The following is a 14217-nucleotide window of genomic DNA, read 5'->3' as shown; positions in this document are numbered from 1 at the left end:
GGGCCCAAATAGATGGAGACACTCTGGAAGTGCCACTGATTTTGTCAAGAGCATAGAATCTATGTATCTTTCTATTCATATTTATCCTAATAAATCGCTTGACCATTTGATCAAACGTCCGTGTTCTTTGCTTACTGACTCGCACCACAATAAGAACATGTTCTTTGGCAATCCTTGAATGGATCACGATGGGTAGCCGTGTTAGTCTGGCTGTAACAGTAGAAAAGAGCTAGAGTCCAGTAGATACCTGAAGAAGTGAGCTGTGACTCACAAAATCTCATATCCTGATAGAAGTTTTGTTAGTCTTTGAGGTGCTACTGGACTCTTGCTCTTTTCTGGTCCTTGAATAGCACGTCGAGAACTCCATATTAAACAATAGGCAGTGTTGATTGTATCCCAGCAACATACCAGAAGGAGGAAAGGAAACCTGACTGAGCTGCTACTCAGCCCTACTTGTTCCGTATCCGCCTGCTTTACCAGAATTGGATTTAGAGGAGGCCTCCTCACCTGACTGCATGGGGTTGTGCTTCCTCTGCCTATTGCAGAGGATGAGCTCTCCCAGTTACAAGATGACATCACATTGGATGTGCCCTGGCGAGTTACCGCACGCACATTGTTCCTGTTTGATGACATCGTGGCTCTGATGTTTAGAGAACCAGGTAGCAGCGACGCTCTGATGAATGGGCTCCTTTGAAAGATGCCGGGCAGGAAAAAGAAGAAAGGTAGTGGCGGTTCCTCAAGCAAGAAGAAAACGGGTGTTTACACGAGCACCCTCTTCAAACAGCAGCTCTCAGGACGCTCAGGGGATTTCACTAGCCCCAACCGGTTTTTCTGTGTCAAACTGCACATTGTTGACACCGAGGAGACCTTTTCCGTGCCTGACTGTCACCGTGACTTGATCGTGAGCAATCTGAAGTCCCGACTGGAGCTGTTGGCTGGGATCCCTGTGAATTTCCAGCGCCTCCAATATTTGGATGAAGGTAGGGTTGCCAGATCCCTCTTTGTCACCGCTGGGAGGTTTTTGGGATGGAGCCTGAGGAGGGCGGGGTTTGGAGAGGGAGGGACTTCAATGCCATAGAGTCCAATTGCCAAAGTGGTCATTTTCTCCAAGTGAACTGATCTCTATCGGCTGGAGATCAGTTGTAATGGCGGGAGATCTCCAGCTAGTGAAGTGCCTATAAACTTCATTTATAGGAAAACATATATTCTTTCATATGTATAAACATTCATAGGTTCATGAGGTGCTATGCTCAAGAATAGAGCATAGCATCAGGCAGATATATTCTACCCACACATGGAAACTTTGGGAACATTGGCATTCATAACTATAAGAGGCCAACAGAACACATTGCCTGGTACAGGCTTTCCCCTGTAGAGAAAAACAGTGTCTTACCTTCACTGTTAGGAATGTGAATCACAAGACCAAGTGCTTGCTTAGAGACAGCTTCTACCAATCTCTATATACTATGTTAATTAAAGAAAGGCAGACAACCAATGTTTAGTAAGTCGACGTAATTGGAACATCCCTAACCAGAAGTTATAACTGGGGTAGCAATCCTTTGTTCTGTATGAAGACTGTCCTGCGTATTAGGGCAGTTTCATCCGGTATGTATATTGAGCTCAATAAAACTACTGCTTTGAACTATCAACCTCCCACTGTGTTATATTAATTCGAAATTAATACTATAACACAGGCATTACACTAGTACCTGGAGGTTGGCAACTCTAGATGAAGGTGAGGTCTCTTTGTGTACAAAAGCTGTATCTGGCCTTTAAAAAATGTCACATTGGGGAGAAAAGCAGGGTATAAATAAATAAATATCAATAATATGGAGTCTGATTGAAATATTTATATTTATAATTATATTATACTTTTAATTCTCTGTATATAACAGAATTCTGGTCTAGGACCGTAATAATTATCTACGGTACTTACTACTTGCATAAATAAATAAGACTCCCATGAGGCTATATTCTCCTGATTGCAATAGTTAACAGATCTATACTGAGGGCTTATGCTTAAAAAAAAACAACTAAAACTGCACCATAACTAGCTGAATTCTGCAATGTGCAAAAACATTTCCAGAATCTCTATGTAATTCTGCAGTGGTGTTATTTTGCATTGTTTTATTGCTTGCATGGGCCCCCCCTGAGGAAGCTTTTTTTTTAAAATTAATTTGATTTTTAGGGGGTACAGAAACAAGAAGGGGAGGGAAAACAAGTAGGAAATAGTATATCATTACATTGGGTTCTTTGTCCATGCCCGTAAAAACTTTCAATGCCTGTCTTAGCTTTACCTGCTATCACGTATTAAAGTACAATACATAATTAATACATCAAATCTTGTAAGCTGTCTAATACTTATACACCAACCTAAGTTTTTTGACTATATCTAATCGCTCTAGCTTAACACCGCTAAATACTAATATGTGTGAAATAACATCTCATCATGTTATAAACTTTTCGTTATTCTTTCGTTATTACTTCTTTCAATCATATTTGTCAAAGAATGTTTGCCATCTCTGCTTATAGTCGGCATTTTTCGGAGCAGAAACCCCTGAGGGAGCTTGTGCGGAACGCATTGGGGTATTTATTAAATTTTATTTCCTTGCACCAATTGTTGCTTTTTGTCTCCATTTTTTCGGGGTGTGGCCCCCTTTCTTTTTGCTTGATTAATGGGAACAGCAAAGACATTGGCGCTCTAGTTCAACCACTAAAAATCTTATTTAGCCACCTTTCTGGCTTTGGAAGTTTCAGCAGGCATTTCAACCCTATTGGTTCTTGTAGGTTATCCGGGCTGTGTAACCATGGTCTTGGAATTTTCTTTCCTGACGTTTCGCCAGCAACTGTGGCAGGCATCTTCAGAGGAGTAACACTGAAGGACAGTGTCTCTCAGTGTCAAGGGTGTAGGAAGAGTAATATATAGTCAGAAAGGGGTTAGGTTTGAGCTGAGTACTGTCCTGCAAAAGTAATGTGCTAATCATTGTCCTGTAAGTATCAAGATAATGTGCTAATGAGGGTATGGTATGTTAATATGGAACCATTGATCCTGAAGTGATCTGTTAATGTGTGTAATCCAAGGCTAATCTGCATGGCTATTGTTGACTGTTGCCTTTGTTAGTCTGGAGGTTTTCAGGACAGGAAGCCAAGCCTTATTCATTCTTAAACTCTCCTCTTTTCTGTTAAAGTTGTGCTGTTTATGAATTTCAATGGCTTCTCTGTGCAATCTGACGAAATAGTTGGTAGAATTGTCCAGTCTTTCAGTGTCTTGGAATAAGACCCTGTGTCCTGTTTGTGTCAGTCCATGTTCAGCCGCTGCTGATTTCTCAGGTTGGCCAAGTCTGCAGTATCTTTCATGTTCTTTTATCCTTGTTTGTATGCTGCGTTTTGTGGTCCCGATTTAAACTTCTCCACAGCTGCAAGGTATACGATATACTCCTGCAGAGGTGAGGGGGTCTCTTTTGTCTTTTGCTGATCGTAGCATTTGTTGTATTTTCTTGGTGGGTTTAAACACGTCCTAACAGCTTCCCTCCTTGGCTCCTGCCTGGGACTCCGCTTTCCAGCAATTTACAACACCTAAAGAAGTCTATATTTGAGTATAAAAATTTTCTTACCTGTACTCAGGACACTCAGGAATTGACATTGACTTACCTGACTCCCAGGATATTTATACATTGAACTTTTTTGCTGCTGGACTGCTATTGATATCTATATGTGTATCTGGTTATTATCTTGTTGTATATATTGTTCACTTTTGCACCTTCCTTCACCTTTATAAATTAGTACTTTAATATATATTGTGTGAGTGCTGTCTGGATTCTTTCCAACCTCCAGGTAGTAGCTGGAGATTTCCTGCTATTACAACTGATCTCCAGCCGATAGAGATCAGTTCCCCTGGAGAAAATGGCCGCTTTGCCAATTGGACTCTATGGCATTGAAGTCCCTCCCCTCCCCAAACCCCGCCCTCCTCAGGTTCCACCCCCAAAATCAGGTATTTCCCAACCCGGAGCTGGCAACCCTAGTTTTGATCAATGTTTATTTACTTTTAAATGTATTTCTTGCTTTTCTGTCTGGTATACTGAGAGAATTATAGATCAGTCCAGCTTTAGGACTGGCTGATAACTGTAACTACTCTGTGGCAACATGGCAATCTTATACATGTTATGGAACCATGTGCCTGGCAAGAGAGATGGGAGAGAGAACGATATAAGCTACTCTGGGTGTACGCCCTTGGCAAGAAATGTGGGGTAAAAATGAAGTGAATAAATAAATATTTACTATTCTTCTAAGTTCAAGAGTTTGCCACAACTACAACCTTTGTAAAGGGTTTCCAGGTCCAGGTTGGGAAATACATGGAGATTTTGGGGGTGGAGGCTGAGAAGGCCAGGGTTTGGAGAGGGGAAGACTTCAATGTCGTAGAGTCCAATCGCCAAAGCTGCCATTTTCTCCGGGTGAACTGATTTCTGTTGGCTGGAGATCAGAGGAGCATGCCTATTATATTAGGTACTTCGGAACAAAGGCAGGACAATGCTGCTGCAGTCGCCTTGTTTGTGGGCTTCCTAGAGGCACCTGGTTGGCCACTGTGTGAGCAGACTGCTGGACTTGATGGACCTTGGTCTGATCCAGTCTCATCCATATGTTCTTATGAGATCAGTTGTAGTAGCAGGAGATCTCCAGCCACCACCTGGAGGTTGGCAACCCTACTTTTGTAGAGCTCTCTTATTTACATATCAGCTATTACCACCCTCTTCCTCCCATCCCCATTCTGATTTTTCCCCACAGCGGATCTCCCTGAGAAGTCTACATTTAAGGAGAATGATATTGTCAGTGGCGCAACCCTCACCATGCGAATCTGGTCACAAGATGCTTGGGGCCGCCTTGTGACGACAGCTGTAAAAGGAAATACCCACAAGGTTGGTTTCTTCACAAAAGTAAACATGTGGATACGTCCTGGGAGCCAGCGTGGTGTAGTGGTTAAGAGCGGTGGTTAGGAGCGATGGACTCTGATCTGGAGAACTGGGTTTGATTCCCCACTCCTACACACGAAGCCAGTTGGGTGACCTTGGGCTAGTCACACTCCCTCAGCCCCACCTGCCTCACAGGGTGTCTGTTGTGGGGAAGGGAAGGTGATTGTAAGCCGGTTTGATTCTTAAGTGGGAGAGAAAGTCAGCATATAAAAACCAATTCTTGCTGAAACAGCACTGGCTGATTTGTTTAGTGGAAGTTTGTATTGCCATCATAGAAGGGCAGTCAAGGTTGTCAGCAGTCTCCTGGATAACATGGATCTTTCTTGTTATCTTAGATATGGTAGAGAATGTGTGTGTTTCCACTAGGGTTGTCAACCTCCAGGTACTAGCTGGAGATCTCCTGCTAAATGAATAAATAACTAGGAGCTGAATTGTGCTTAGCTGGAGCTTTCCAGCAGCACTTGGGAAATACAGACAGACCGATAGATTTGCCAGAAAAGAGCAACCAAAATGATATAGGGGACTAGAGCAACTGCCCAATGAGGAGCGGTTAAAACACTTAGGGCTGTTTAGCTTGGGAAAAAGGCGGTTAAGGGGAGAGATGAGAGAGGTCTATAAAATTATGTCTGGTTTGGAGAGAGTGGACAGGGAGAGGTTTTTCTCCCTCTCCCATAATACTAGAACACGGGATCATCTGCTAAAGCTGGAGGGTGAGAGATTCAAAACAGATAAAAGGAAGTATTTTTTCACACAACGCATAGTTAAATTGTGGAACTCGCTGCCCCAGGATGTGGTGATGGCTGCCAGCTTGGAGGGCTTTAAGAGGGGAGTGGACATATTCATGGAGGAGAGGGGTATTCATGGCTATTAGTTAGAATGGATACTAGTCATGCTGCATACCTATTCTCTCTAGTATCAGAGGAGCATGCCTATTATTTTGGGTGCGGTGGAACGCAGGCAGGATGGTGCTGCTGCAGTCGTCTTGTTTGTGGCTTCCTAGAGGCACCTGGTTGGCCACTGTGTGAACAGACTGCTGGACTTGACGGGCCTTGGTCTGATCCAGCAGGGCCTTTCTTATGTTCTTATGAGATCTCCAGCTGCTACCTGGAGATTGGCAACTCTAGGGAAAATGTTGGCCACCGTTTTACCATTTTGCCAACAGAGTGGACCTTGAAGCATGTAATAGGTTTCCGGTGAGTCTATTTAAATAATGAGTCGATCCTTGGGTAATGCTTTGCGCCTTCCATTGCCAGCTGCACGGTGTAGGAGCTACAAAGACCTCCTTATTTTGCACGGCACATTCAGAGCTGCTGAACCCGGAAAGAAGGGCAGAGTGGTTGGCACACCGAAGTTTTGTGGCTTTGTTCGTGACTGCGCACAGAGGCCTCCTGGAGGCAGTGGAATTTCTTCTTCAAAATGGTAGTGTTTTACATTCAGAAAGGGGTCATTGTACCTGTGTAAGCTAACATTTTTCCATATTACAAGTCTCCAAGAAACAGTTCCAGTTGACCTTAATCAACAGCAGTAATACTGTATTTATGCTACAGACAGGCCTGTGTGTTTAAAGTTGCCAATCTCCAGGTTAGGGCTGCCAACCTCCAGATACTAACTGGAGATCTCCTGGGATTACAACTGAACTCCAGCCGATAGAGATCAGTTCACCTGGAGATAGGGTTGCCAGGTCCCTCTTTGCAACCGGCGGGAGATTTTGGGGGTGGAGCCTGAAGAGGGAGGGGTTTGGGGAGGGGAGGGACTTCAATGCCATTGAGTTCAATTGCCAAAGCGGCCATTTTTCTCCAGGTGATCTGATCTAATCGGCTGGAGATCAGTTGAATTAGCAGGAGATCTCCTGCTATTACCTGGCAGTTGGCAACCCTACCTGGAGAAAATGGCCACTTTGGAAAGTGGATTCCATGGCATTATACCCCATTAAAGTCTGTCCTCTTCCCAAACCCCGCCTTCCTCAGGCTCCGCCCCAGAAATCTCTAGGTATTTCGCAACCCGGAGCTGGCAACCCTACTCCAGGTGTAGCCTAGAGATCTCCCAGAATTCCAACTGATTTCCAGGCTACAGAGAACAGTTCCCCTGGAGAAAATGGCTGCTTTGGAGAGTAGACTTTGTGGCGTTATACTCCACTGAAATCCTTTCCCTCCGCAAACCCACCCCGCCTCAGGTTCCACCCCCCCCCCCCCAAAAATCTCCACAATCCTCCTAACCTGCTGTGATGGTTGCTGGGACGAGGGTTGTGCTCCAGGTTGGGAAACGTGTGTGTCAAGTGCCGTCAAGTCGCTTCCGACTCATGGCGACCCTATGAATGAAAGTCCTCCAAAATGTCCTATCTTTGACAGCCTTGCTCAGATCTTGCAAATTGAAGGCTGTGGCTTCCTTTATTGAGTCAATCCATCTCTTGTTGGGTCTTCCTCTTTTCCTGCTGCCCTCAACTTTTCCTATCATGACTGTCTTTTCCAGTGACTCTTGTCGTCTCATGACGTGACCAAAATACGATAGCCGCAGTTTAGTCATTTTAGCTTCTAGGGTCAGTTCAGGCTTGATTTGATCTAGAACCCACTAATTTGTTTTTTTGGCAGTCTGTAACACTCTCCTCCAACACCACATTTCAAAGGAATCTATTTTCTTCCTATCAGCTTTCTTCACTGTCCAGCTACTTGGAGGTTTTGGGAGCCGAGCCTGAGGAGGGTGGGGTTGGGGAGAAGAGGGACTTCGTAAAGTCCACCTTCCAAAGCCACCATTTTCTCCAGGTGAACTGATCTCTGTCGGCTGGAGATCAGTTGTAATAGCGGGAGATCTCCAGCTACACCTGGAGGTTGGCAACCCTAGTTGGGACACACTTGTGAGGGGGCTTTACTTTAAACAGCCACATGGAGATTAAATGATTTGACTGAATTAAAGCAATGCATTAACCACTAGATCACAGCGCAGCTTGGTGACTGAATGTCCCCTTACAACATTCAGTCTTTGCTGGACACAGCCTTCAACTTCTAAGAAAGACATTGAGGTTTGTTAATTTGTGTGTTCCAGATTCAAGGAGAAACCCCATATTTCCCAGCCAATAAACTATCCGTGTACTATTTGAGACTTTTATTTTAAAATAATCTGATCTCTCTAGATCTGATTAAATAAAATAGACAGACAGAACCCTGACGTACCCCATAAAAAAGCACACATGTCATTCCTATTCTATATAAGTTGAGTTTAAGAAGCTTCTGAATGATCCTGCATTGGTTAAATTGGAAGCCTGTTTTAAACAGTTGAAGACAAATAATAAATTACAGCCCAAATAAGCAAACCATTAAATTCAAACCAGTTAGACTTATCAGCCTATATTTAATAGGCATGTTTTTCCAGGTCACTAGATATACTTCATATGCTTAATCAGACTCATTAGCGTATTTTCTTGGAGAATTGAATGAGTTTCCCTTTAATGTTTTCAGTCTTTCCCACAATCACGTATTGCTTCAGTTATTCCATCACAGTTTTGCTAATTTAGGTCAGGTGCGCTCTTCTCTGCCCATTCCTTTTTCTTAAGCATTATTTTCATTTATGCATATACAATACTTACACAGATTGCCCTTTGGGTAGGAGACATACTGTAAGTTTGTTATCTGTTTTTCTCTAACAATGTTGCCTTGTTAGGAATTGTTTTCATTTAATTGGACTGATGTTATGTACACATAGCTGATGTTATGTATACTACATACAATGAATTTGCTCTTGATTTTTTAGCATATAAACAGGTTTCTTATCTTATATAATGTGTTATATATAACACATTATATATCTTATATAATGTAATGGTTTGCTTACTTGGACTGTAGTTTATTATTTATCTACAGTGTCCAACCTCTGGTCCTCCAATCTCACATAAACACATACATGAACACATGAAGCTGCCTTATACTGAATCAGACCCTTGGTCCATCGAAGTCAGTATTGTCTACTCAGACCGGCAGCGGCTCTCCAGGGTCTCAGGCAGAGGTCTTTCATATCACCTACTTGCCTAGTCCTTTTAGCTGGAGATGCCAGGGATTGAACCTGGGACCTTCTGCATGCCAAGCAGATGCTCTACCACTGAGCCACAGCCTTGTTAGGAAACCAAATCTCTTTTGTATATGAATTTGCATATCTTGGTTCTCTTTCTATGACCAGGGTTTTTGTGATCATAGAAAACATTTAGAGAATTGTCCAGCTCCATGAGGCTTTGGATACAAGTGTTCTATAGTTTATACCCTACCTTTCCCCCCAATGGAGACCCAAAGTGGCTTACATTATTCTCCTCCCCTCCATTTTATCCTCACAGGGTTGTTGTGAGGATAAAATGGAGGGGAGGAGAATTAGGTTAGGCTGAGAGTGTGTGACTGACCCAAGGACACCCAGCGAGCTTCCATGGCAGAGCAGGGAGTCGAACCTGTGTCTCCCAGATCCTAGTCTGGCACCGTAACCACTATACCACACTGGCTCAAACAGTAGTACTCTACTCTCCCTAGGTCTGAAAACAAATGGCTCTTGAAATTTGGGGGAGAGGTGCTAGCCAAGCCAGCTCCCTGTTCTGCCAGTTTTCTGCTTGCACAGTATTTTTTTGCTTGCCATAGAGGGACTATTTTGGGGGAAAGTGATTCCCATACCTGCAGCCTGAACAAGTACACTCTAGGACTCTACCACCTTGGCTCATCCAGCTGCAGGTGCAGATCAGACACTGAATAATGCACTTTCAATGCACTCTGAAAGTGAATTTTACTTTGTGAAATGGGAAAACCCACTTGCAAACAATTGCTAAAGTGGATTGAAAGTGCATTATTCAGCATATATGGTCATTTATGCATGGGAGTTTTACCTCGCTGGACCCACACTTTCCAGTTGGGTATCTCTGCACCAGCAGTCTCCAAACTCAAATCAGGTCCCGCCCCTTTAAATGCTGCTTTGTAATTGGCATACTTCACAGTGCTCACTGTGAGAGAAAAAGCATTTTTAGAACAAAAAAAAAACAAAAAATGGAGCAATCTGAAAGAAAGGGGGGGGGAGAAATCCAAGCCTCGGTTTTAAAAAGCCTTTCTTTTGCTCAGAAAGAGCTCCCAGGAAACAGGGAGCATTTGAATCCCTGCCTCTTTACACACTGCTTTGTGTTTGGCTGTGAGAGAAAGCAATCTTCTGTGTCCAGTTCTTTGCCTTCTGCACGGAGATTTCAGTCAGGCTGAGCTCAGGGGAGAGGGAAGAGTCGGGTTAAAAGAGGAGTGGGAAGACCCGGACATCATGAGGGCTGGCAGCGAGGTCATTTCGAATGGACGGAAAACTCATGCAGAACTCCAAGGAACAACCATGTCAGACAGGGGGTGAACGTGAGTCCAAGTACCCATGCATAAATGACCTATGAAGGCGCCCATATATAGAGAAAGGTAGTGGCTTATTTTAGGAATGTATCAAAGGGTTTATTTTTGTCGATATAACACTTTAATTTTTTTTTATAAACTCAAGTCTGTTGGATTGCTGTTGTGCCTCGTTTTTCTCTCTCCAGGTGCTGATCCAAGATACCAAACGCCGCTGGGTAGAACAGCCCTTCATGCCGCTGCCGCAGGGGGCCAGCTTGCCTGTATAGAGCTTCTTCTTAACTACGGGGCCCGTGTCACTGACAAGGACCATGCTGGGCATACTGCTGTGGTCACAGCCCGTGCGTGGGGCCAAAAAGAAAGTGAGCGCAAGCTCTTTCAGTGCCAGTGGCAGCTGAGAATGGCCAGTTGCCACACCGCTTCCAAGACCAAACCGGAAGAGAAAATAGAAGTTTGACGCAGGCCTAAGATGGAAAAGGGCCAGATTATTCATTGAGAAGTAACCAGCTTGGCCTGTGTTTTTTTTTCAGTCATGTGAACTGTTCATTATTAAAACAGAGGGGAAATTATTTTTTAAAACAACCCCCCAAAAGCCCTGAAAAACTGGCCCCATGCTACTGAACTGCCCTGTTTTAGGGTGTGGGAATCTCTGTAACAGGGATCAGGGATACTTGGAAGATGCAGTCTTCTATATCTTTTGCTTTTTAGGCAGGGACGTTTCCCCGCGGTCACCCCTGCCGACTGCTTTGGGGCTTCCTTTTGATTATGCATGTCGCCTCGCTCTCCTTGCACATTTTGCCCGTGTTTTCCAGATGCTGTTTTAGCCAGAATCTGGAAAATGATGCCAAAATGTGCGGGGAGAGCTAGGCGACCTCTGACGGGCGGAAAAGGCATACATAATCAAAAGGAAGCCCTGAAGCAGTCAGCGGGGGTGACCACGGGGAAACGTCCCTGCAGAAAAGGCCAAAGTGTTTTAACCTACCCTTCTTCCAAGATACTAACATAAGAACATAAGAAAAGCCATGTTGGATCAGACCAAGGCCTATCAAGTCCAGCAGTCTGTTCACACAGTGACTAACCAGGTGCCTCTAGGAAGCCCCCAAACACAACAACTGCAGCAGCATCCTGCCAGTTAAAGGGACTCGTCAAGTAGGTGATGTGAGAGACCCCTGCCTGAGACCCTGGAGAGCCGCTGCCGGTCTGAGTAGACAATACTGACTTTGATGGACCGAGGGTCTGATTTAGAATAAGGCAGCTTCATGTGTTCATGTGGAAACTCATTTCTCAAATGCGTGGGACCCCAATTTGGATCAAGATCATGGCAGGAAAGGAGGAGGGCAGCATTTCCCAACCCCAAACGAGGTGGTGGTGGTGCTCCATGCTGCATTGAGAACTGCGTGTTTACTGTGGGCTATATATTCAGCCCTCCAATGGAACAAATAGTTTTCTGGGGCTGTTTCAGGTGAGGAAAATGATACAGGAGTAAAGGCTTAACTATGTGCAAGCTTGCAGTCCATAGCCATTTATGCAGGGTGGGGGGTTTGCATTGGGTTTGCTGCTCTCAAGCTGCACAGTTTTCTGATCCAAATTATCAAAACCCCTATGGATGGGGGCTTATACTCCCGAAGAATTTCCAGGAGTAAATTTCTGAAATGAAGAAATCGCCACTGAAAAGGCGGACCGTCAGAGTCCCTCCCCCTGCAAACGCTACTCTGTAATTGGCTGTATGTTTGTTTGTTTTTTTAAATCTCCAGCCCCAGTCAGGCCCACCATGGGATTCTTGCATTTGATTTTTTAACGCAGTAGCTATGGAAAGAAGACTTTGCGAGAGGATTATTAAAAAAAAAAAAAGGCAAAAACAAAACAGATGCACAGAGAAAGGAAAATTGTAGACATGATTTATTTCAGGATAGGGTATCCTTCCTATTTTTCTCTGTTACGTTCCCAGATCTTAACCCTCACTGCTGAAACTTTTCCTGGCTGCTTTTCAGATTCACATGAGTGTTGCCAGTTTCAGCGCTCCCCCTCTGCTTCTCCTTTCCCCTCCTGCCTTCCTGCCATGAGAACCAGCATAGTGTAGTGGTTAAGAGCAGTGGTTTGGGGCAGTGGACTCTGATCTGGAGAACCGGGTTTGATTCCCCCACTCCTCCACATGAGCAAAGGACGCTAATCTGGTGAACCTGGTTGGTTCCCCCACTCCTACCTATGAAGCCAGCTGGGTGACCTTGGGCTAGTCACAGCTCTTAGAGCTCTCTCAACCCCACCTACCTCACAGGATGTCTGTTGTGGGGAGGGGAAGGGAAGGTGATGGTAAGCTGGTGTGATTCTTCCTTAAGTGGTAGAGAAAGTCAGCATATAAAAGCCAACTCTTCTTCTCCTCCTCCTCCTCCTCTCCTCATGCGGGCATCGTGGTGCTCCAGAGTGAGAAGAGAGCCGGCAAAGGTGGGTGGTGCAAACCTGGGAGAGGAGCAGCATGAGGAGGCGAGGGTCTGGGAGTATGAGGAGGAGAACCGATGCAGCGGCAACGGCCATGGGGTGGGAAACCTTCGCTGGGGAGGCACAGCGGTTTTTTTCATATTCCAGTGCAATTTATCAATAAAACGCTAAAATATTCACAAATGTAGCATTTTATCAGTAAAAAACACCGGAAAAGGAAAAAAAAAATGCTGCGGCTCCCCAAAGCCTATTCATCTGTTCACCCTGCTGCAACTCTGTTACAACCTGGGCGGTGGGGGGGGGGTGCCATCAGATATATTTTTTGTACTATTTAGGGATTTTATCGGGCTGTTTTAATTGTAATTTCAAAATGTTTTATTCTATTTTAATATACGTTGAACTATTATGTGAGCCTCTCTGAGCCCAGCCATTCCCAGTCATAGCCTTCAGTTACATTTTGGGGTATAAGTATAGCCCTATTGGCCTCAGTCAAATTGCTACCACTTCCTGGATCCAAAGTGTGAGCCATGGTACTTGCATGTGCCGTTTTCCTTGCTAGTAGTGCTGGCCATTACTTGCTTTCTTTGCCACTGCCATTCTGGACCTCAGTCTTCAGGAAGGTAGCTATAAACCCACTTGGGACTCTCAAGACTATTTTCTGAGCTCTGTATGTGTTGGGAATTTTGTGTGCGCGCGCATCAATTTTGATTACTTTTAATACAATTCATGAAAGCCTCATTATTGGGTCACTTTCCATTGGTCCACTCATCTGGAGCAGAATTGGTTAAAAGACCCCCATGCCAGCCACTTGCAAAGCTCTATCTAGTCTCCAGCTGGCAAAGCTCTATCTAGTCTCCAGCTAATTTCCCCAATAAACGGAGACCCCCTGTGCTTGGCGTAACAGTGGTGGTGGAAAGTGCTGTCAAGTTGGGATAGACTTATGGTGACCCTGTAGGGATCAAGGCAAGAGACGAACAGAGGTGGTTTGCCATTGCCTGCCTCTGCGTAGCAGCCCTGGATTTCCTCATGGTCTCCCATCCAAGTACTAACCAGGATTGACCCTGCTTAGCTTCTGAGATTTGACCAGTCTGAACCATCCAGGTCATGGCAATTGAAATTGTATGGAGATATATTGAAACGGTACTCTCGCACTGAGGCAGCAGAGGGTGCTCAAGGATCAGGCATCCAACGGAAGTGTGCATTTGGTGCAGGCCTGCCAGTTCTTCATAGCCAGCTATATGTATGCTTGCTTCCATTCTGAACACGTGTTGCAGGGTGATGGTGCCCACAGGGGAACTTTGGGCTATGCGTAGGCTGTAGCTGAGAACGCAGCCTTTGCAATTTGGGGAGGGGCCATGGCTCAGTGCCAGAGCCTCTGCTTGGCATGCAGAAGGTCCCAGGTTCAATCCCTGGCATCTCCAGTTAAAGGGACTAGGCAAGTAGGTGATGTGAAAGACCCCTGCCTGAGACCC

General features: G+C 44.8%; 1 protein-coding gene across 1 annotated transcript; it reads left to right on the top strand.

The window, feature by feature from the left end:
• Window positions 1–697: 697 nt before the first annotated feature.
• On the top strand, window positions 698–10766 carry ANKRD60 (ankyrin repeat domain 60). Its single transcript, XM_056844893.1, has 4 exons — window positions 698–980; window positions 4783–4913; window positions 6221–6386; window positions 10498–10766. The coding sequence occupies exons 1-4, from the start codon at window positions 698–700 to the stop codon at window positions 10764–10766; spliced, it is 849 nt and encodes a 282-aa protein (XP_056700871.1).
• The last annotated feature ends 3451 nt before the right edge of the window (window positions 10767–14217 follow it).

Source organism: Euleptes europaea, chromosome 2 (assembly GCF_029931775.1).
Source record: "Euleptes europaea isolate rEulEur1 chromosome 2, rEulEur1.hap1, whole genome shotgun sequence".
NCBI classification, from domain to species: domain Eukaryota; kingdom Metazoa; phylum Chordata; class Lepidosauria; order Squamata; family Sphaerodactylidae; genus Euleptes; species Euleptes europaea.
The sequence above is the reverse complement of the archived record's forward strand: the minus strand, read 5'-3'. Positions and strand labels throughout refer to the sequence as shown.